We start from the raw sequence: 23,864 nt of genomic DNA, 5'->3' as shown, positions 1-23,864 counted from the left end.
GAACAGAAAACACAGAGAGCCCGAAGGATGCAAGGCAATGGGTCCAGATGCTGCAAGGCAGAAGACCTGGAGGCTGCTAGGTAGGAGGCCTGGAGGTCACTAAGCAAGGCAGAAGGCCCAGAGGCCACAAGTCTAGGCAAGGCAGAAGGCATGGAGGTTAGAAAGATAGATGAGGATAGCAAGAAAGGAGTGACCATGTCAGAGAGCTGAGGTGACTCAATGAAGAGGCACCGAGGCATTATCAGGCTGGGTTAAGTAGGGCTGAGACTTGAGCACAGTATGATCAATGAGAAGGTAACAGGCAAGATAGTGAGCAAGGCTCGCTGAGGACTCCTGGTGGAGATAAGACTGTCCAGCAGGCTGAACCTTGGCACGGGAAGACTACACAGCAGGCAAAATCATGACACCCCCATCATCCCCTCAGCTAACATTAAAGAGCTAAAAGAACTAAACAGTTTAAGGCTAATTTTCAAAGGATTTAGTTACCTAATTTAAGGACATAGGCCCAAATTGGTTCCTTTGAAAACAGACTGGGGTGAGCCCCTTAATTTAAGTTCCCAGTTTTACAAGACACCTAAATATAGGAGCCTAAAAAAATGGGTGGCTCCAGGGGTTGAGTTAGTGCAGGGGAAAAAAATGTTTAGCGCTGATTTTCAGCACTAGGCACCTATCTTATGCAAGTGAGTAGCATGCCAAAATTTAGAACCCTAAGTTTTAGGGCTCTAAATTTAGTCAAGTTTGCAGTTGAATTTAGATCCCCTCAGTTTGGCTGAAAATAGTCACCTAATTTAGGAGATCAGCTTTTTTGAATATCAGGTTTTAAAATTGTACTTACTGGTTAACTATTTGGGAGTAATTTACAAAGTCAATTTTGCTCATAAAACATGAGTTTATGCATGTAAATGGCTCCTTATAAAATTGTGCAGGGGTTGTGCGCATAAAAGTATACACATGACCCAATTTCATGAATACTTTTATATGCACAAAAATAGTTTTTTTTGGGGTGCAGAGTTGGGATTAATGCGCATACTTTTGATTTTAAGTAGTATGCATGTGAATTAATCTGCACAAGTTACATTCTATAAATAGCAGGTGCAATTTTATGTGGGTAAATTTGTGCGCATTATTTCAAATAATTTTCACTATGAACTTATGCATATAAGATCACTTTGAAATTGGCTTAACTTGTGTGTTTTGGCAAGGCATAAGTTATGCATGTTATAAAAGTATCCTCCCTACTATTTAATATTTTAAGCTATGAGGTCCTTCTAGTAGTTAGGTATTTATACCTCTAGGAGGCCCACCTAGTAACTTGAGGTGAGGTTTAGGTAGTAGTGTAGGGGTTAGGGGCCACGTTGACATGCAGAGTGAGATGTGCGAACAGAATAGAACAGTACACTCTTGTGAAGATTTGATGACCTTCAGAGTGAGGAAGCTCATACAAAGATAAGATTTGTACAATGTTCTCTGAACTCTGCATGTCAACGTGGCCCCTAACCCCTACACTTCTACCTAAACCTCACCTCGAGTTATTAGGTGGGCCTCCTATAGAGGTATAAATACCTAACTACTAGAAGGACCTCATAGCTAGTCTCTCTCTCTCTCTCTCTCTCTCTCTCTCTCTCTCTCTCTCTCTCTCTCTCTCTCTCTCTCTCTCTCTCTCTCACAATTCTATTTGCAAAAAGATCACAAAATGCCATACTGCACAGCTAAATGCCAATGAAAAAGGTATAGTTATTTCTGGTGTTAAAACTATGCAATATGGCTTTGCAAAGCCAGCCCACTTTGACAGAAGTCCTGCCCCAAACTCCTCCCCCTTTTCCAAATTTGCATTGCATTATGGTGCTTTTTGCATGCGTTAAGGCCATAACACAAATTGAAAAATAACCCCCTAAGATTGTTATACAGGAGCTAGGGAAGTTCCTATAAATTGTGAAGTTGGATAAAGGAACAGAAAAGGGTTGCAATCATGTTTGCCATGACCTCATTGACGTACTGGGACCTTATCTTCCTACCTGGCAAGCCTTGCAGGAATCTTACAGAGAAATGTGATGTTACATGTTTTTCCCTGCACTTATATATGATTCAGGCACCTTAGCTTTTAATTACAGAGTTTGATAGGAGAGTTCCCTAAAGTGAAGGGAAATGAGATTTATGTGGTGTTGTTCATTGATTATAATGCTGTAAATGACATTATTTGTGACTAAATCTTCAGCCAGCAAAATTTCACAATTCCAAAATTCCATTTATAACACAGTTTAGAGATTAACACATATGACCATGCTCTTATTTTTACACTGTGATTTTAAAGGATTCTGTTCCCCCATTTTTTGGGGGAATTTTAGGGTGCCAGAAGTTAACTCTATATATGTGGCATTGGTTGAGGATTTTCAGGGACTGTTAGGATGTTCGGAGTATCCACAAATTTTTTAAACTCAATATTAGTGCTTAAATTTCTTTTGGCCCATTTGTAAGCTTTTCGCAGCATGTATATCAGAAAGATGACAAAGAGCACGATCAGTATTGAAATAAACAGCCAGAATAACATCAAGGTTGCTGTTCCAGTTGAGGCAGTTGGAGCAATTGTAGTCTTTGGCTGTATAGTAAATGATGTGGTCGTTGAGGATGGTGCTTCTTCAGAAAAGGAAACTACAACAAGTTTATAGAGGCTAACTGCAGAACCTTCACTGTTGGTTGCAACACAGGCATACAGACCTGCAGAATATTTCTGTACCTGCTTTATAATGAATAGACCATTCTTTGCAATATAGGATGTCATGGTTGAGTCAACTTGCTCACCAGAAGGAAGCAGCCAACTCAACTTAGGCTTTGGGAAACCTTTCACAATGCAAGATAATGCCAGGGAGAAATGTTCCGGTACATACACTGCTTGGTAGAGGTCATTAACAGATGGCTGAGAGCATTCAGGAACTTTCTTTTCATCATTACTTGAAGTCATATTGGGGATCAAAGACATCATAAACCAATGGTTTTCATCAAAGCTTGCTCCTCTGTACCGACAGTCTTTGCTTAGCCTGTTGCCTCTTACACTTATTTGCAAGGATGAATAGTTGCTGAATTGTTTGAACCAAAATGGTGTGATGGTTTCCAAATTATTGTTGTCTAGGTTGAGGAAGGATAACTGTGATAGACTTTCAAATGCACTATCTTGGATGAGCACAACCTTATTATGAGAAAGATTGAGGATCTTCAGCTTTTCTAGACCACTGAACATTGAATGGCTTATTACTACAAGATTGTTTTTACTTAAATCCAAGTGTTGAATTTTAAGATTCAGGAAAGCAAAGGGATGAATATCTGCATTATTCAAGTTCAACTCAGTCAATATCAGATTCTGAAGCTTGGGCAGGTTATTGAATGCATAAGCATCGATGAATATGACATTCGTTTTAGTGATGGTAAGATCTTCTAATGTGCTAAGATCACTGAATGTTCTACTAGAGATACTTAAACTTGTGCAGTAATCCAGAATAAGTTGGCTGGCATTTTTATAACCAGTAATTGGAGTATGTATAGTTTTCATGGATTTGCAGCAGGAGATGATGGTGGAGTTACATATGCACCCTGGTGAACACATCAGGTCAGCTTCTGCATGTTGATACTGGATCACTGAGAACAGCAGCAAAAGTCCTACAAACAAAGCAGCCATTTCCCTAGAGAAAAACACAAACGGTAAGCAAGTTGTCATAAATCACTTGAGAGAAATCTGCCAATCTTGGTGCAATATTTCAAAAACATTCCAATTGCTTTTTATTCTTTGAACAAATGTAAACGCATGCACAAGGCAATCTCTTATTGTGCCAAATCACTGCACATCTGGGTTTTTCAGATATTGAAGGAATAAGAACATTTGCAGGTTTTAACTTTCTCCAGACCTCACTGTATTACCTGTAGTTTGTAGTAAGAGAATAGTTGCAGAACACAATACCTCTTCTGGTCTAAAGAAATCAGTCCATATGGTTTGGGCATCTGGAAACTCAATTATTAATACATTTGTGTATAGCACATACCAGATGTATGCAGCACTTTACAGAGACACATAATGGGCAATCCCTACACCTTAGAGCTTACAAGCTACTCAACACAGATAGACAAAACACACACCAAAGAGAACAGCTGCTCTTCACTATCTCCTCTCCCAGACTGGCAATTTTCAAAAGCTATTTTCCCAGTATAATTCCAATTTACTAGAGTAAAAGGCTAAAAATTACCCATCCCTTACCATGCTAAAATTATCTGTGTATTTTTACCCACACCAATCAGACATTCCTGGGGGTGGGGTTAGGGCAAAGAATGCAACAACACAAACAATTTGGCATTTTCAAAACTGTGTTCATTTTTTTTTCCTTGGATAAAGTATCCACAGATAAGAATGCAGGATACTATGAATCAAACCATGGCCCATAAAATATCTCTGAAGTGGCTGGATACTCCTAAACAATGTGAGGCGGATTTTAAAAGGAGCGCAAATAGCCTACTTTTGTTTGCGCTCCAGGCGCAAACAAAAGTACGCTGGATTTTAGTAGATACGCATGGAGCTGCGCGTATCTGCTAAAAACCTGGATCGGCGCGCGCAAGGCTATGGATTTTGTATAGCCGGCGCGTGCCGAGCCGCGCAGCCTACCCCCATTCCCTCCGAGGCCGCTCCGAAATCGGAGCGGCCTCGGGGGGAACTTTCCTTTGTCCTCCCCTCACCTTCCCCTCCCTTCCCCTACCTAACCCACCCGCCCGGCCCTGTCTAAACCCCCCCCTTACCTTTGTCGGGGGATTTACGCCTCCCAGAGGGAGGCGTAAATCCCCGCGCGCCAGCGGGCCTCTTGCGCGCCGGGCCGCGACCTGGGGGCGGGTACGGAGGGCGCGGCCACGCCCCCGGACCGCCCCGGGCCGTAGCCACGCCCCGTACCCGCCCCCAAAACGCTGCCGACACGCCCCCGAAACGCCGCGATGACCGGGCCCGCCCCCCGACACGCCCCCCTCGGAGAACCCCGGGACTTACGCGAGTCCCGGGGCTCTGCGCGCGCCGGTAGGCCTATGTAAAATAGGCTTCCCGGCGCGCAGGGCCCTGCTCGCCTAAATCCGCCCGGTTTTGGGCGGATTTAGGCAAGCAGGGCTCTGAAAATCCGCCCCTGTGTTTGGTAAATGCACAAAAGTAGATCAGAGAGCATCAGGGATAGAACCCAAACAGTGAGTCTCACCCCAGAAATTGACTCACGGGGGATCAGAGAGTTTTGCCGTGTTGTGCCCTCTATCCCGTATAATTTACATGTTCTCCTGTTGGAATGTACAGTAAACTCAGATGCAAATTTACAAAATGAGTATTAGTTCTCCCTTGCTAAGGAAAAAAAAATATTCACAACCAGCAAGGTAAGAAGATAGGAAAAATATTAAGACAAGTGAACTAGGCCAAGTTACTCCAACAGTATGGATGAGTTTAAAACAATCCCTGTCTACAATATCTCTTGCCTTCCACTTCCTTCTCACCATCCTCCACCCATCCCCCTTCCCCCTCAAAAAACAACCCACAATTTTATTCAGATATTCACCAAATACAAAAAGATCTGGCATAGTTTTGTAACCACTCCCCCCCCCCATTCCCTAGCCAGGTACATAAAATGATGGAATCCTCTCCAGTGTATTTTCTCTCTCAATCATAAGGGAAGGCTTTTTTGTTCAGATTTACCTATATCAAAACTCTCATCCAATGGACACCAAATACATAATCACATTTTCAATACCATTACTCACTCTTGATGTGATCTTGGACCTTTTCCCAATCTCCACATCACCATCCTCTTACTGTAAGCTTCCCCAGACACTGTGCATTAAGGACACCTTGGGCATTCTTTCATATGAAATCACCTCTCATGCTTCTACTCTGCACTCCTCTTGGGTAGTTCCTCGGGAGGAGGAAAAATACACCACTCAACACTCAGGCCTCTGGTCTTCCCATTTTATCATCCTGGTAAGCTCCTCAGGGGAAGGAGAAGGCCACTCCATTTTATTATATGTTTTAACTTCAGTGTTTTATTATGCCTATTTTACTTATTTGACTTACGTTTTTATGAGCTTTATCTTTAAACAGCTAATTTATTCTTTTACCCTGTGTAGTTTTTAGCTGTTAATATTTTATGAATATTGTATTTCTACCTTTGGTCTAATTTTTGTAAACCGATGTAAACCGATGTGAAGGCTTGTCTGATGTATCGGTATATAAAACCCAATAAACCATTAAACCATTTGTGCTGGTTCCCCGGACCTCCGCACATTAAAAGACACTTTGGGGCACTCCCAATTCTGTGAACTCGCCCCAATCCTGTGCCTCTCCTCCTTAGGGGAGAAAAAACCCCACTTCTTTCCACTCATCAGCCACCATCTCGTACTTCTCTGCTCTGGTCCAAACCCCATGAAGGAGACGGACTCCTCTCCACTTCTTCTTGGCCTCAGGCCTCGCTTCTTGAGGGGGATCAGTCCATAAGAACATAAGAAAATGCCATACTGGGTCAGACCAAGGGTCCATCAAGCCCAGCATCCTGTTTCCAACAGTGGCCAATCCAGGCCATAAGAACCTGGCAAGTACCCAAAAACTAAGTCTATTCCATGTAACCATTGCTAATGGCAATGGCTATTCTCTAAGTGAACTTAATTGCAGGTAATGGACTTCTCCTCCAAGAACTTATCCAATCCTTTTTTAAACACAGCTACACTAACTGCACGAACCACATTCTCTGGCAACAAATTCCAGAGTTTAATTGTGCGTTGAGTATAAAAGAACTTTCTCCGATTAGTTTTAAATGTGCCCCATGCTAACTTCATGGAGTGTCCCCTAGTCTTTCTACTATCCGAAAGAGTAAATAACCGATTCACATCTACCCGTTCTAGACCTCTCATGATTTTAAACACCTCTATCATATCCCCCCTCAGTCGTCTCTTCTCCAAGCTGAAAAGTCCTAACCTCTTTAGTCTTTCCTCATAGGGGAGTTGTTCCATTCCCCTTATCATTTTGGTAGCCCTTCTCTGTACCTTCTCCATCGCAATTATATCTTTTTTGAGATGCGGCGACCAGAATTGTACACAGTATTCAAGGTGCGGTCTCACCATGGAGCGATACAGAGGCATTATGACATTTTCCGTTTTATTCATCATTCCTTTTCTAATAATTCCCAACATTCTGTTTGCTTTTTTGACTGCGCGCAGCACACTGAACCGACGATTTCAATGTGTTATCCACTATGACACCTAGATCTCTTTCTTGGGTTGTAGCACCTAATATGGAACCCAACATCGTGTAATTATAGCATGGGTTATTTTTCCCTATATGCATCACCTTGCACTTATCCACATTAAATTTCATCTGCCATTTGGATGCCCAATTTTCCAGTCTCACAAGGTCTTCCTGCAATTTATCACAATCTGCTTGTGATTTAACTACTCTGAACAATTTTGTGTCATCTGCAAATTTGATTATCTCACTCGTTGTATTTCTTTCCAGATCATTTATAAATATATTGAACAGTAAGGGTCCCAATACAGATCCCTGAGGCACTCCACTATCCACTCCCTTCCACTGAGAAAATTGCCCATTTAATCCTACTCTCTGTTTCCTGTCTTTTAGCCAGTTTGCAATCCACGAAAGGACATCGCCACCTATCCCATGACTTTTTACTTTTCCTAGAAGCCTCTCATGAGGAACTTTGTCAAACGCCTTCTGAAAATCCAAGTATACTATATCTACCGGTTCACCTTTATCCACATGTTTATTAACTCCTTCAAAAAAACCCCACTTCTTTCCACTATCAGCCACCATCTCGTACTTCTCTGCTCTGGTCCAAACCCCATGAAGGAGACGGACTCCCTGCAGGATCCCACTCCCCTTGGAGGGTCCTTGGCTTCTCAGACCACAGGCTTGGTGCTCTAGTCAGTCACATAGATGGAGGTCCCTGATCACCACCCTATACGAGCAAAGATAGGGGAGGAAAAGGCAAAACTCCACCAACGCTTTCTTCCTTTATACTGCCAACTTCTCTTTCAGCAACCAACCAGAAATACCCAAACCTTTAAGGAAATATACACACATTTTCCCAAATTACACTATATCAGGTAAATACATATTCACTCATCAAAAACGCCATCCAGTGGCTAAACATTATTACTACAAGCAACAACCAGTTAAACAGAAAAGCAGTAAAAACTGCTTTTCTGTGTACCCTCCGACTTAATATCATGGCGATATTAAGTCGGAGGTCCTGAAGAGTAAAAAAAGGAAAAAAAAAGGAAAAAAAAAATTTGAAGTCTGTTGGTGGCTGTCGGGTCAAAAACCGGACGCTCAATTTTGCCGGCGTCCGGTTTCCGAGCCCTTGGCTGTCAGCGGGCTCAAGAACCGACACCAGCAAAATTGAGCGTCGGCTGTCAAACCCGCTGACAGCCGCCGCTCCTGTCAAAAAGGAGGCGCTAGGGACGCGTTAGTGTCCCTAGTGCCTCCCTTTGCCCGTTTCTACCGCTGGGCCTCATTTGAATAGTGTATCGCACGCACAGGCGAGTGGCCTGTGCGTGCATCGGGAGAGCAGGCATTCACCCGCTCTCCCGCGGACTTTACTGAATCGGCCTGAATATTAGGCTCACCAGCTAGGCTGACACCACTGCACAACAATATGACCAGATTTTAAAAGTTCTACGGGCGTAAATCCAGTGGATTTACGCGTGTTGAGTGCCTTACGTGCTTGCCGGGCCAATTTTATAAAGGCCCTGCGATGCGTATAAAGCCCCGAGACGGGTCTAAGTCTCGGGGCTTACAAAAAGGGGCAGTCCTCGGCGGGGTGTGAGCGGGGCAGGGCAGTTCGAGGGTGGGGCCAGAGGCCTTCGACACAGCGGCTATTTGTCACTGTGTTAGAAGATCGTGTGCCGGCAGGCTGCCGGCGCACGCAACTTGCGCCTGCCTCCAGGTAGGCGCAGAGGTTTGATAAAAATTTTGGGGGATGTTAGAGTAGGGCTGGGGGGGGGAAAGGTTAGGGGAAGGGGGGAAAGGTTAGGTTAGGGGGGAGGGAACGGGGGAAGCCGTGGGCGTTAGCACACGCAAGGTGCACTAGTGTGCACCCTCTTGCGCGTGCCAACCCCCGATTTTATAACTTGTGCACGCCTGTGCATGCAAGTTATAAAATCAGGCGTACATGTGTGTGCGCCGGGTAGCGTGCGCACATGTACGCCCGCACACAGGTCTTAAAATCTACCCCTATGTTTTTAGCTACTTTTTGCTCAATCTGGAGACTTTTCACAGTGAATCTAGTGACTTTCTTCAATTAGGAATTGGCAATACTGAGAAGGAATAATGTGGCAGAACTGAGTTGCAGTTCAGAGGTTCAGGAGTGTTTATTGTGTTCAGCCCATATTTGAGCCCCTAGCCTATAACCTGGGAGTGACACTGCCCTTTCCAGCTTCCTCACAGGTTTGGAATGGAGTGCTTGGAAGAGAAGAAGAGTTTGGAGAGTTTTTCGTCTTTCAAGGCCTGGGAGGTTGTTACCCCTGCCTTGGAAGGTCAGGCGGGTCCTGTTAATCCTTTCACCCAGTTCAAGAGGGAAAGACAGTGACTGAAGTATGCAGAGAGAGAGAAGGAGTATTTTTCCCAAATTTTTACCGTTTTCTACCTTGGTTTTGGGAAGGAAGTTTTAAGCCATCCTTCCATGCCCTAAGACTATAAGAAGTGTTTCTCCAGTGTTGAGGCCTTTCCTCCAGAAAGGTCTACTAGGCCACTTTTGGAGAGGAGAGCCAAAGAAATGAGTTGTAACATCTGGAGACCCCTAAAGGAGTCTTCACCCCAGGAAACAGGACACTAGCAAGTTTTAGAAGATCTGGAGTACATCTGTATCTCAAGTACTATGAGAAAGGGAATCCCTCCGCACCTAGGATACCCCCAGCCCACCCAGGGCATTTATCTTTCTACTCCCTGGAGGGTAAGACAATCTCAATATCCAACACTGAGGGACACTTCCACAGAGAGAAAGAGAGATGGAGAGACATCAAATCTATACTCCAAAAGAACAGTTTAAACCTAGATATAACAGGAAATCACTTTGTTTATACAACTTGATTATATTGAACCAAATCATAGTAAACTTTTAATTTTGGATATCCCACCAGTGAGTCCAGGATGCTTTTTTCAGCGTACCTGCCCAAAAAAAGTTACTAGTAATTAGGGATGTGAATCGTTTTTTGACGATTTAAAAAAATCGTCCGATATTTTTAAATCGTCAAAAATTGTTAGAGTGTGCGATACAATATAAATTTTCCTGATATATCGTGAAAAATCGTTACTCCCATTAGTGTCCACTAACGGGAGTTATTTGGGGGGAGGGCAGGAAAACCGGCACACCAAAACAACCCCTAAACCCACCCCGACCCTTTAAAACTAATCCCTTAGCTTCCCCACCCTCCCGAACCCCCCCCCAAAACTTTTTACGAGTACCTGGTGGTCCAGTGGGGGCGCGGGGACCGATCTCCCACTCTCGGGCCATCAGCGCCATTTTGGCTGCCACTCAAAAATGCCACTCAAAAAACCACCCGACCCTTTAAAAATGACCCCTTAGCTTCCCCCACCCTCCCGATCCTTCCAAAACATTTTAAAATTACCTGGTGGGCAAGGTAAAGATGGCGCCGGCCATCCAGTGCTCCTACCATGTGACAGGGGCCGGCCAATGGCACGGATACCCTGTCACATGGTAAGGGCAAAGGGCCATCGGCGCCATCTTTATGAGTGGCAGCCGACGGCCCGAGAATGGGAGATCGCTCCTGGGACCACCACTGGACCACCAGGTAATTTTAAAATGTTTTGGGGGGATCGGGAGGGTGGGGGAAGCTAAGGGGTCATTTTTAAAGGGTCGGGTGGGTTTTTTTTTATTATCGGGCCATCGGCACCATTTTTGAGTGGCAGCCAAAATGGCGCCGATGGCCCGAGAGTGGGAGATCGGTCTCTGCGCCCCCACTGGACCACCGGGTACTCGTAAAAGTTTTGGGGGGTTCGGAAGGGTGGGGGAAGGTAAGGGGTCAATTTTAAAGGGTCGGGCCTCACTAAAAAAAAATTAACGATGTGAATCGGAACCGATTCTGATTCACATCTCCACCGATCAGATTTTTTTCTCCCTCCAGCCGAACCCGATCGTTAAGACGATCAGGCACATGATTCACATCCCTACTAGTAATTCATAGCGAAGGGATTGCACTCACAAGCCCTAGGTCTAGAACAGTGGTTCTCAACCTTTATAGTTCTGCGACCCTTTTAATACAATTCCCCATTATGTGGCGACCCCAACCGTAAAATTATTTTCATTCATAGGCCTAAGTAACTGTACTGTATATATTTCTGCTTATAATTAAATTACAAATAAATGAAATTTTATATTTATGACTTGTATTTATTTACTTTTCTATTGCGTATTCACCATATTCATGTTGCATACTTATGTGAAAATTTGAAAAGCATGGCAAAGCTTGGATGCTTGCTATCAAAATGACGTTTCAGTTTGTTTGGCTTCATAGATTCGGCTGATAGAACTTCATTACAAATAACGCATTGGGGTTTCTCAATTCCTGCTTTAACTATTGAAGTAAAACCATACTGTAAAAAATCGTCATTATATTTTCTTTTCTTAATGTTCTTTTGTTCAAGATCCATTTTCATGGGTTGTTCCATAATGAAAATATTACCTTCAATAACATGGACTATAAAACGATGGCGTATTACTAATTAGAAACAGCAGTGCTTTTCAATTACGTCACGACGTGCGTAAATCTTCACCATAGAAATAATATTTTTGATCCCGCAATGGCGTAACGTTGCGTTACGCCACGCCATTTGATGGACAGTAATTTAAACTGTTAAAAATATTTATGCTGCGACAATTAAAATGTTTGAAATCATTCTGATTCAGTTGTCTGCAATATCTATCCTCGAATTACAATTATAGTAAAAAATAGTAACTACCAATGGAAAAAATTTGTACAATGACAAGTTTTACACGTTAGAATAGACAAAAAACCCATATTTCCGATGGTCTTAGGCGACCCCTGGCAAATCGTCATTCGACCCTCAACGGGGTCGCGACCCACAGGTTGAGAACCGCTGGTCTAGAAGGACATCCTTCCCCCCAGACACCAACAACCCACACACCAGGGCAAAATAACTGGTGACTATAAAATTGGGATTTAGCCCTGAGTTTTATTGTGGTCCCAGCAAAGTTCAACAAACTCCCTAAATTTGGGGTTACATTAGTAATCATGAGTAGTGCTGCATTGATGTCACTGGACATCAAAGTCCTTACTCTATGGAACAGGTACAACACAAGCAGCATCAGGCAAGATTCATCTACAGTACTCACTGCCCCAACACAGAACAAGTGCAGCATGGGCAGCAGAAGTGCAAGCTTTCCTCTCCCTCCCACACGCACACCCTGCCCCGCACTAGAGAACATACAGCACAGATATATGACTGGACCCCCCACTCCGTCACTGTATGCCCTAGTTCCATTTCCAGAGATGCAATATCTTGAGCTATCCATCCCTTCTTGCCTTCCTCCCACCTAGGAGGGCCAGGATTAGTTGCTCATGCCATTTATAACTAGCCATTTTATGACTAAAAGTGTGGTTGGAGTCAGTGCAGAGCAGACATCCAAGAGTCAAAATGCAGAGATATTTCCCCCTCCCTGCTGAGGCCTCCCTGTCTCACCAGTTTTCCTTACTGGAGAGAAGTTCACTCTGCACATCCTGCCAGTAGATTCTAGATATTTAGTTTCAGTCAGGATAACGTTTTGGCCTGAATCATAAGAACATGCTATACTGGGTCAGACCAAGGGTCCATCAAGCCCAGCATCCTGGTTCCAACAGTGACTAATACAGGCCATAAGAACCTGGCAAGTACCCAAAAACTAAGTCTATCCCATGCTACTGATGCTAGAAATAGCAGTGGCTATTTTCTAAGTCAACTTAATTAATAGCAGGTAATGGACTTCTCCAAGAACTTATCCAATCCTTTTTTAAACCCAGCTACACTAACTGCACTAGGGATGTGAATCGTTTTAGGACGATTAAAATTATCGTCCGATAATTTTAATATCGTCTTAAACCGTTATGGAACACAATACAATACAGATTCTAACGATTTATCGTTATAAATCGTTAGAATCGTGAGCCGGCACACTAAAACCCCCTAAAACCCACCCCCCACCCTTTAAATTAAATCCCCCACCCTCCCGAACCCCCCCCCCAATAACTTAAATAACCTGCGGGTCCAGCGGCGGTCCGGAAAGGCAGCGGTCCGGAACGGGCTCCTGCTCCTGAATCTTGTCGTCTTCAGCCGGCGCCATTTTCCAAAATGGCGCCGAAAAATGGCGGCGGCCATAGACGAAAAAGATTGGACGGCAGGAGGTCCTTCCGGACCCCCGCTGGACTTTTGGCAAGTCTCGTGGGGGTCAGGAGGCCCCCCACAAGCTGGCCAAAAGTTCCTGGAGGTCCAGCGGGGGTGAGGGAGCGATTTCCCGCCGCGAATCGTTTTCGTACGGAAAATGGCGCCGGCAGGAGATCGACTGCAGGAGGTCGTTCAGCGAGGGTTCCGGCGCCTCGCTGAACGACCTCCTGCAGTCGATCTCCTGCCGGCGCCATTTTCCGTACGAAAACGATTCGCGGCGGGAAATCGCTCCCTGACCCCCGCTGGACCTCCAGGAACTTTTGGCCAGCTTGTGGGGAGCCTCCTGACCCCCACGAGACTTGCCAAAAGTCCAGCGGGGGTCCGGAAGGACCTCCTGCCGTCCAATCTTTTTCGTCTATGGCCGCCGCCATTTTTCGGCGCCATTTTGGAAAATGGCGCCGGCTGAAGACGACAAGATTCAGGAGCAGGAGCCTGTTCCGGACCGCTGCCGTTCCGGACCGCCGCTGGACCCGCAGGTTATTTAAGTTATTTGGGGGGGGGGGTCGGGAGGGGGGGGATTTAATTTAAAGGGTCGGGGGTGGGTTTTAGGGGGTTTAATGTGCCGGTTTTTCGATTTTTCGATTTTTAACGATTTTTAACGATTTTTCACGATATTTTACCCCCCCAAACGGCAACAATACGATTCCCTCCCCCTCCCAGCCGAAATCGATCGTTAAGACGATCGAGGACACGATTCACATCCCTAGTATGTGTATATATGAGAGGATATTTGTGTGTGTGTGTACCTCTGTATTTGTGTGTCTATGAGAAAGAGTGCCTGTATCGTATGTTAGGATTGTGGACTGTTATGTTGAGGTGAAGTTGAAACCTACAGGGGAGGCCAAGATGGTGCAGAGATTGAACAGAAGCTTCACCTGTACAAACCCCTTTCCCCTTAGGGAAAGGGGTTTGTTCAATCTCTTTGGGTTCCAGGGGTCAGCAGATCTTAGGCGGCAGTCTCGCGAATGCAGACAAAAGAGTGGATCTGGGGTCAGGTTGAGGTTGGAGGTAGGTAGCAGGCAAGAATAACAAGAGTCCAGGCTGAGGTCAATATCAGTAATCCATCGAAGGGTAGGAATGTGATTTCTAGTTAAGACTGGAAGGATGAAAGCCAGGCTGGAGAGGCAAAGGTAAGGCTGGAGAAGCAAAGGCTAGGGCTGTGCAACAGGGACAGATTCGTCCCATTTGGTATTCATACTCGTGGGGATCTAAATCCATTGCATCTTTCTCGGGGGACCCAGATCCATTCATTAGTTATGTATGTATTCGTTTCCCAAAAAAACCCCATCCCAAGCCTTTAAATTTAATTAACTACAACCCCCCACCCTCCTGACCCCCCCAAGACTTGCCAAAAGTCCCTGGTGGTCCAGCGGAGGCCCTGGAGTGATCTCCTGCACTCGGGCCATCGGCTGCCAGTATTCAAAATGGCGCCGATAGCCTTTGCCCTTATTACGTCACAGGAGCTACCGGTACCATTGGTAGGCTCCTGTCACATGGTAGGAGCACAAGATGGTGCAGGCCATCCATTGCTCCTACCATGTGACAGGGGCCGACCAATGACACCGGTAGCCCCTGTGACATAGTGAGGGCAAAGGTTATCGGTGCCATTTTGAATACTGGCAGCCGATAGCACGAGTGCAGGAGATCGCTCCAGGACCCCCGCTGGACTACCAGGGACTTTTGGTAAGTCTTGGGGGGGTCAGGAGGATGGGAGGTTTATTCGTTAGATACGTTGTATTCGTGGGGGTTCGCCATATGTTTTGGAACCCCACGAAAGCAACGAATAGGGACCTATAAGTTGCGGACTGCCAATACGTCGAAAACGAATGCACACCCCTAGCAAAGGCTAGGCCAGCTGAAGAGACAAAGTCAAGGCTAGGAAGGCTAAAGAGACAACAAGGCAGAGCAGGCTGAAGAGATGAAGGTAAGGTTGGGCAGGAGCAGGACACTGGAGCAGCAACTCACACTACAGGAACATTTTGTTGCCGTCCATTGATCCTACCATGTGACAGGGGCCAGCCAATGGCACCAATAGCCCCTGTCACACGGTAAGGGCAAAGGGCCACCGGCCCCATTTTGATTACTGGAGCCAACGGCCTGAGAATGGGAGATTGCTCCCAGGACCCCGCTGGACCATCAGGTACTTTCTGCAAGTCTTGGGGGGGGGGGGGGGGGGGAGGAGGTGTATTTAATTAAATTTGAAGGGTTAGGATGGGTTTGGAGTTTGGAGTTGGTTTTTTTTTAGTAGATGTGCCCTTCCTCCCCCCCCCAAAAAAAAATGATAGGAAAACCACAGAAAATTTCGTGGGTTTTCCTTTAGTTTTTTTTGCTTCCCAAAATGCATCGAAATAGGAAATATCGTCTTTATTTCCTATTTCTTTGCAAACAAATACCACTAGTTTACATGTGAATACAAGCAATGCATTGAAACCATGTATATCAATGCATTGAATGTGCATACTTTTCCTACCTATTTTAAAAATATATGCACATCTATTTTACATGCAAAAGTAAAATAGGACTTACTTGCATACCCTGTTTCCCCAAAAATAAGACAGTGTCTTATATTAATTTTTGCTACCAAAGATGCACTAGGCCTAATTTTCAGGGGATATCTAATACCGTAGAGCTCCTGGCTGCCCCTGCGTCAGCCATGTCTCACCAGTGTGCTGTCAGAGAGAGGTAAGAGTGTGCAGCATTCATGGTAGTCAGCTTGGGCTGACTCTGCTGCTTTTGAACCTCTGCACACTGCTTGGAAGGGGTCCCCCGACTGGTACTGCCACCATCCCCAGATGTCAGTAATCTTGCTGCCACTGTCACTGCTGCCACATGGCTATTGGGGAGGCGCCGATTGCTGCTACTGACACTGAAGCCCATTCTGCTGCCTCCTCTGTGCAGGCCCCGCGGGCTTCCACTTTCTCCATGCTGATCTCGTACATTGTGAGATCCGCATAGAGAAAGTGCTATTCTTGCACATTCCCAAAGATTACATGTGCCAATCACTAAAAAGTAATTTATTTTTTTTTTACCTTTGCTGGCTGATGTTACCGTAGTTTTCTAATCGGTTGGTCACAGGCTTTTTTTTTTTCCCACCTTCCCTTTCTTATTTTTTTGCCAATTCCTTTTATATTGTCCTTTTTTCTTCCGTATTTCTTTTCTCTCCGTCTTCTTCCCTCAAACACAGTCAGGTTCTCATTCTCACATGCATTTCTCTCTCTCACACACACACAGGCTCTCACTGTCACATGGTGTCTCTCATACAATCATTCATACACACAGTCTCTCACTGGCACATGCTGTCTGACTCTCACACACACAGGCTCTCTCTCACTCCCACATGCTGTCTTGCTCAAGCATAGGCTCTCACCGTCACACGCTGTCTCTCTCACACACACAGAGGCTCTCACATGCTGCCTCTGCAAACATTCAGATCCTCACTCCCACACACAATCTCTCAACTCATCTCATACACGCACGCACACACCCTCTACAGACCCTCAGCCTCTCTCTCACCTCTGGGCCTCCTCTTCGCGGGTAGCCGCAGGATGGGCTCTGCAGCGGCCCTGAACTTCTCGGGCCTCTTCCTCGGCCCTGCTACCAGGCCTCTTCCTCTTCTTGGGCCGCTGCGACTTGGGATTCGCAGCAGCCCGCGGCGGCTCCTCTTCTGCACGCGCTGATGCTCTTTCTCCTTCCTGCCCATGTGGCTCCGGCAACGTTTACTTCCTGGCCGCACAGGCAGGAAGGAGGAAGAGCATCAGCACATTTGAACGTGATCTTTTTCTTCAGGCAAGGAGGCTCAGCGGCCGCATGAGCCTTCTTGCGCCCGGGGGCATCGGCTCCCCTCAGGATAAAACTGCAGGCCTCCTCTTCACGGGTCGCCGCAGGATGGGCTCTGCAGCGGCCCTGAACATCTCGGGCCTCTTCCTCGGCCCTGCTACCGGGCCTCTTCCTCTTCTTGGGCCGCTGCGACTTGGGATTCGCAGCAGCCCGCGGCAGCTCCTCTTCTGCACGCGCTGATGCTTTTTCTCCTTCCTGCCCACGCGGCTCCGGCAACGTTTACTTCCGGGGCCACACAGGCAGGAAGGAGAAAGAGCATCAGCGCATTTGAACGCGATCTTTTTCTTCGGGCAAGGAGGCTCAGCGGCCGCATGAGCCTCCTTGCGCCCGGGCGCATCGGCTCCCCTCCGGATACCACTGCTCGCGTCTGCCCCTAATACTTTGGAAACTTTATTTTAAAAAAAAAATGACGTCACAGGATTGACCGGCCCACCGGGTGAAGCCCGATCCCCCGATAGGTCAATCTGCCCCTGTTTACAAGGGATGTCTTACTTTCGGGAGAGGTCTTATATTTAAGAATTCGGCAAAATCTCTACTAGGTCTTATTTTTGGGGGATGTCTTATTTTCGGGGAAACACGGTAAGTTTCATTTTATGCACATAAGTTGGCTAATATTAAAACATGTTCATGTAAATGAAATTAACCAGTGTATCAATTAGTCCACCAGTTCATCCAGTCCTTCTCCAGGTTATCCAGACCTTCTTGATTCTTCAGCCTGAACTCCCCTCAGTAAACCCAAACCTCCCACCCAGTCAATACTTCATAATTAAACCGGCATGATATGCCCTATGAATGTCGGTATATTAAAAGTTTCATAAATAAATAAATTAAATTAAATAATAAACATATTTAATATCATCTACACCAGATAATTAGCAGATGTAAAAAAACGTGCAACTGTACACACGAGAAGTCTTTTAAAATAGTAACTTATGCACATAAGTGTTGGCTCTACTTCAGAATGTTCTAGTCTGTCCCTTTTTTAAATGCATATATATGTGCACAAATTGAAAATACATGCGTATTTGTGACTTTTATAAAATACATAATATACAAGTAGAGGCTACTTATGCATATATATGCTAATTTTTACATGTGGAAAGTTTTGAAAATTCACCCCATAGTTGACATGCACCTTTTTTTTACCTGCATATTACTTGTGGGGAGGTGAGAGGCAATAATCAGCTCATGATTTTACATGTTTTCTCACATAAATTAAATCACTTGATTATTGCCCCCTACTTTTCTCCTGCCTATTTTGTGCAATTATAAGAGCAAGAACATAAGGTATGCTAAACTGGGTCAGACCAAGAGTCCTTCAAGCCCAGTATCCTGTTTCCAACAGTGGCCAATCCAAGTCACAGTTACCTGGCAATTACTCATTTAAGTCCTTTCATGATTTTGTAGATCTCTATCATATTCCCCCCCCCCCCCCCCCCCCCCCCCCCCAAGCCGTCTCTTCTCCAAGCTGAACAGCCTTAGCCTCTTTAGCCTTTCCTCATAGGGAAGCGGTTCCAACCCCTTTATCATTTTGTTCTCTTTACTTTCTCCAGTGCAACTATATCACTTTTGAGAGGCGGTGACCAGAATTGCACACAGTATTCAAGGCATGGTTTAACCACTGAGCGAATCAGAGACATTATGACATCCTCTGTTTTATTCACCATTCCCTTTCTAATAACTCCTAACATTCTGTTTGCTTTTTTAACCACCATAGCACACGGAACCGGCAATTTCAATGTAATATCAACTATGATGCTCAGATCTTTTTCTTGGCTGGTAGCTCCCAATATGGAACCTAACATCGTGTAACTACAGCATGGGTTACTTTTCCCTATGTGCATCACCTTGCACTTGTTCACATTGTATTTCATTTGCCATATGGACGCTCAATTTTCCAGTCTCGCAAGGTCTTCCTGCAATTTATCACAATCTTCTTGTGATTTAACTGCTCTGAATTACCAACAGGAATGACAATTGCTTTATTTTGCATGAACACACAAGACTGAAGCAATCCTGCTGTTAGAAAGGCTGAACTGGTAGTTTTACTCATGCTATTTTAGGTTAAAAGCTTGAATGTTTTTTTGAAATCATTGCTTTCTATTCCCAATTCAGCCCAGAGCATTCCCTTGGCCATGCCACAAATTAAACTGATGGAAGAGATGGGTGGATATTGCAAACAGATTAATACTGAAAGAGAATAGTTGAAGTATCTGATTAATCAGGGCTTTCCCAGATTTTATAAAAGAAGGGTGAGGCCCTTAACTCAGGAATTCTTTCCTACAGAAATACCAACTTACTTTTTGTTCCATGTCATCATGGAAGAATAGGTGTGGTCTTCTGGGGGTAAACCCTTAAGGAAGAATAACCACATGGAAATTCAAATCCCCAATATCACTGCCTTAGATTTGACAAATTCCCCTTGTCTCTTTTTTGATAAAAATAATTGTTGCGTTTTTCAAGAAAACACCAGTGCACTTTCCATTGACAATAATTCATGCATCGCCATTTTAGCATCAAATTCTCCTAAGAGTTTTTAAAATGCTTTGTGCATGATTGGACTGTGAGTGATCTTAGGCAAGTGACTTTATCGCCATATGCCTGGTACTAACAGCAACAAAAATATTGTACCATTTCTCCTCTTGTCTTAGAAAGTTATTTTTAAATAGACTAAATACCAAAAATGTGTTAGTCCAATCTGTTTCTGCAATATCATGACTGAAAAGCACTAGTTCTCAAACTGGTTCTTAAGGACTACCCAGGCAGTCTTGTTTTCAAGATATTTAGAATGAATATGCATGAGATATATTTGCGTATAATGGAAGCAATGTGTGAAAATGTATCATATATATACAGCATTTATTATGCATATCCTGAAAACCAGATTGGCCTGGTGGCCCTTGAGGTCTTTCTTTAGAGCTGCAATAAAGCACATTAAATATTATCATTGTATCTGAATTTTAGTAATGCTGTGAGCCATCTTGAGCTTTATTCCTCCAATTACATTCCTGATAATTCAGTCCCATCCTGATTTTCTAACTCCTAAGCAAATTTATTCTGGCCTTTACCATTACAATGCAGCAAAGTGAGGACTTAAAAGATCAGAACAGGAAGATAATCACATAAAGATACACATGCTGATAACAGAGTAGATTTCTCTCTCATCTGTAAAATACAATATTCAGAGGAAACTCCTTTTCCCCTTCCACCCCTGGGCAGCTTTTGTCTAAGATAAAATTGTAAGGTATGGACTATGAGTCAAAGGCAGTCCCTTCTTGGCTTTTTGGCTGAGATTGAAAACCTGTAAAATATAGGGGTTAATACTATGCCACCTAACCCCACTGGGGACTCAGTTACATTCCGACAATTGCCAAGTATGAGGATTAAATCTCCTGCTTTGAACAATGAGTTCAATGACATTAATATTACCAAGATTTAAAAAAATAAAGGCCTGAGTGTCCCCATCTTGCACTGTTCAATAGAATGTTTCTAAAAAGGGCTTGGAGTACTTACTTCTGTTTGTTGTTTTGAAAGAGGAACCTTCGAATTTGATTCAGCATTGACTGAATGAAAACAAAGGAAGATAAAAAACCAGTTGATTGCGCCAAGAAGGGAAGTCTCTGCAGGAGGCGGGAGACGGGAGCAGATGTACCATGCTGATCTCAGAAGGTTGAATATTAATCGTCACTGAATATACTTCTTAAGGAACTCTTATATTTTTTCCTCTTAATGACTTAAATGTAGCAAGAAATAGCTTGCAGTCTCATCAATACTAGAGGACATGGAATATTTTTTTATAATTAGCTGGCCATGAAATATTGTAACAAAGCATTTTTTATCTGACTAATCCCTTGTAATGGCTTTATGGATTCATCCAATTAGAACTTCTTGTGCAAGGCAGAGGCAGGTGAAGGTAATTTAATCTAAGCCCAGGGGTAACACATCTTAATGCTGTAATGCTTTAGCTGATTTTCTTTCTACAGCTCAATAAAATGTTTATAACATCCAGCAGTCAGGACCATGGGAACTTTAGCTCTCTGGTTTTCAACAGAGGCAGGGAAAGGCGTAGCTCAAGCTACAGCGAAAAACGATGAACTGGAAAAACTCCTGTGCTTGTAAACCAGCTCTGCCATGGAGTCTGTACGACCCTAGGCCAGCGACTTTCTATCCCTGTGGTTCAGTTTAAATTAGATCTCTCTTTCTCTCTCTCTCTCTGAAAAGCAAACAATCAATCCAGGCACCAGAACGGTGCTCTCAGGACTTACCCCCCCCCCCCCCCCCCCAAAGGTTATTGCACCTTATACTAATCATGTGCATTTCTAAAATGTTAGCACACACAAGTAATCTTCTGCATACCGAAAATAACTTCTACACATTAAAAAAAAAAAAAAATCAATTATTATAGCTGTGCCAAGGGCAAGGTCGCTCCAGCCCAGCACAGCACTCTCAAGGGACTACTGACTTCACAATGACATCTGCACACACCAACAGAGCATCAGCTGTAACTCCCCTTTCATGGCACATAAAATGAGAGAACATCTGATGCTTGTTTGTGAGCTAAGCAACAGTCTCTCGTGGGTTCACAAAAAATAAAAATGGCGAAGAACTTGGTGTAGTGGACCTGCCACAGAGGCAACGGTAGTATTTCTCAAGCTGGGTAGGAAAAACTTCACAAAACACTTCTTTCATTTCTGTTACTGCTTCTGGCTTCACACCAACCTCTTCCATGAACTGATACATGTTTCTCTTGAGCCCACACCTTGCAATAAAGGAGGGTCTCACATGAAACGATATCTCTAACAAAATAGAACATTTATTTTCTGGGGTTTCAAGCAGTCAGAGATGAACAATATTATAATTCACCAATTCAATCAGGGTTCACAGAGTCACAGCATTGATTAGCAACAGCAAAACACTTGTCTTCCAAATCTTCAGTCAAATAGCATAGAACCACAATACCTTCCCTGTTGCGCGTCCTGGCCACGGCCGCTCCGTGGCCGGCTCTACTCACCTTGTTCTCCTGTCCACGAGCTCTGGGCTTTCCTCCTCCGCAGCCACAGCCAGTTCGCAGCGTCCCCAGCTCCCCTGCTTTCAGTCTCCTGTACAGGCCTCACAGCGGAGCTCCCAATCGGGCTCCGCGTCCTCGGTCCCGCCCCTAGGCATGCGCGCGGCCAACCTGCAGCCCTTTAAAGGGCTAAGCGCGGGAAAACCCCGGGAGGCGCATGCTGATGACATCACAGATCCACCATATATAAGGCAGGGCTCAGATCCATGATCCCTGCCTTGGCAATCGGGTCATACACTCCAGTGTTTTCCAGCGTCTCTTGTTCCAGCGTCTCTTGTTCCAGCGTCTCCTGTTCCAGCGTCTCCTGTGTCTCCTGTTCCAGCGTCTCCTGTTCCAGCATCTCCTGTGTCTCCTGTTCCAGCGTCTCCTGTTCCTCGTCTCTCCATCCCTGGTAGTACCCTTCGGACTGATCTCACGGTACTGACCTCTGCCTGTTCTCTGACTACTCCTGATTGCTGCCTGGACCTGACCTCTGCCTGTTCTCCGACTACTCCTGATTGCTGCCTGGAACTGACTTCTGCCTGTCTACTGACCACTCCTGATCGCTGCCTGGAACTTGACCTCTGCCTGACCTGACTACTCCCGGATTAACGAAAGGTGTTGACCCCTGCTTCAGCTGACCATTCTGGACTGATACTCTGGCCTTGATCCTCGCTATCCACTCGGACACTCTCTTCTGGTCTCCTACGACATCTGGACACTTGTGCCTGAACATGGACCATGCACCCTTGTTTGTAGTGGGCACTCCCCTGCGCTTTCTCTCTAGGAGACCGTGTGAGGCCCACCTAAGACCAGGCGGCCCGGGTAACCAAGGGCTCAACCTGAGGGAACGCCGGGTTGCTATTGGCGAAGCTCCAGCTAGCTTCTGTCTCCCCTTGTGCTCCGCCTCCTGGTGGCAGGCGCTCTCCGGGTCTGACCAGAGGGCCGTACCAATCCTGCACCAGGCTAAGGGTCCACCTCCAGTGCAACAGGTTACCAAGGCCATGGACTCGGCGGAGTCTCCCGCCGTGCAGGCCATTCCTGGCATAGCTGCGCATGTCCGAGAATAACAGCGAACCCTAGAAGCTTTGGCTTCATCTGTGGAAAGACTACGGTCTCAACTACAGGATCTTACTATGGCCACTTCAGGGGGTTTGGCTCAAACCCTGCCCCCGCGGGCATCATTGGCCCTTCTAGCTCCACCCCGTTTCAATGGGGATCCGCGCCTCTGCCGAGGCTTCCTCAATCAGTGCTTTATGCAATTTGCACTGCAGCCTGCATTGTTTCCAAGTGAGACCACCAAGATTATTTTCATCCTCTCATGCCTTGAAGGGAAAGCTCTGGCATGGGCTTCCCCACTCTGGGAACGTTCTGATGACATCCTCAAACATTTCTCCCACTTCATTTCTGTTTTCAAGTGGACCTTTGAGGACCCCAGCCGACAGAAGATTGCGGGTCACCATCTTCTCCACCTCCGTCAAGGCTCGCATTCGCTCACCGAATTCACGGTAG

General features: G+C 45.2%; 1 protein-coding gene across 1 annotated transcript; it reads right to left on the bottom strand.

Moving 5' to 3' along the window:
- Nucleotides 1-2,241: 2,241 nt before the first annotated feature.
- LOC115089503 (leucine-rich repeat and fibronectin type III domain-containing protein 1-like protein) lies at nucleotides 2,242-20,903 on the bottom strand. Its single transcript, XM_029597579.1, has 2 exons — nucleotides 20,822-20,903; nucleotides 2,242-3,674 (listed from the first exon to the last, which is right to left on the bottom strand). Exons 1-2 carry the CDS (start codon nucleotides 20,866-20,868, stop codon nucleotides 2,363-2,365), a joined length of 1,359 nt encoding a protein of 452 aa, XP_029453439.1. The 5' UTR covers nucleotides 20,869-20,903; the 3' UTR covers nucleotides 2,242-2,362.
- Nucleotides 20,904-23,864: the final 2,961 nt, after the last annotated feature.

The sequence above is a fragment of the Rhinatrema bivittatum genome, chromosome 4 (assembly GCF_901001135.1).
Source record: "Rhinatrema bivittatum chromosome 4, aRhiBiv1.1, whole genome shotgun sequence".
Taxonomy (NCBI): domain Eukaryota; kingdom Metazoa; phylum Chordata; class Amphibia; order Gymnophiona; family Rhinatrematidae; genus Rhinatrema; species Rhinatrema bivittatum.
Note: the sequence above shows the minus strand (reverse complement) of the source record. Positions and strands in the feature narration are given on the sequence as shown.

Coding starts and splice junctions, on each gene's coding strand:
- LOC115089503 (XM_029597579.1), bottom strand. CDS start 20,868: ATGCTGAATCAAATTCGAAGGTTCCTCTTTCAAAACAACAAACAGAA. Junction 3,675..20,821: donor TTTCAAAACAACAAACAGAA/GTAAGTACTCCA, acceptor GTTTTTCTCTAG/GGAAATGGCTGCTTTGTTTG.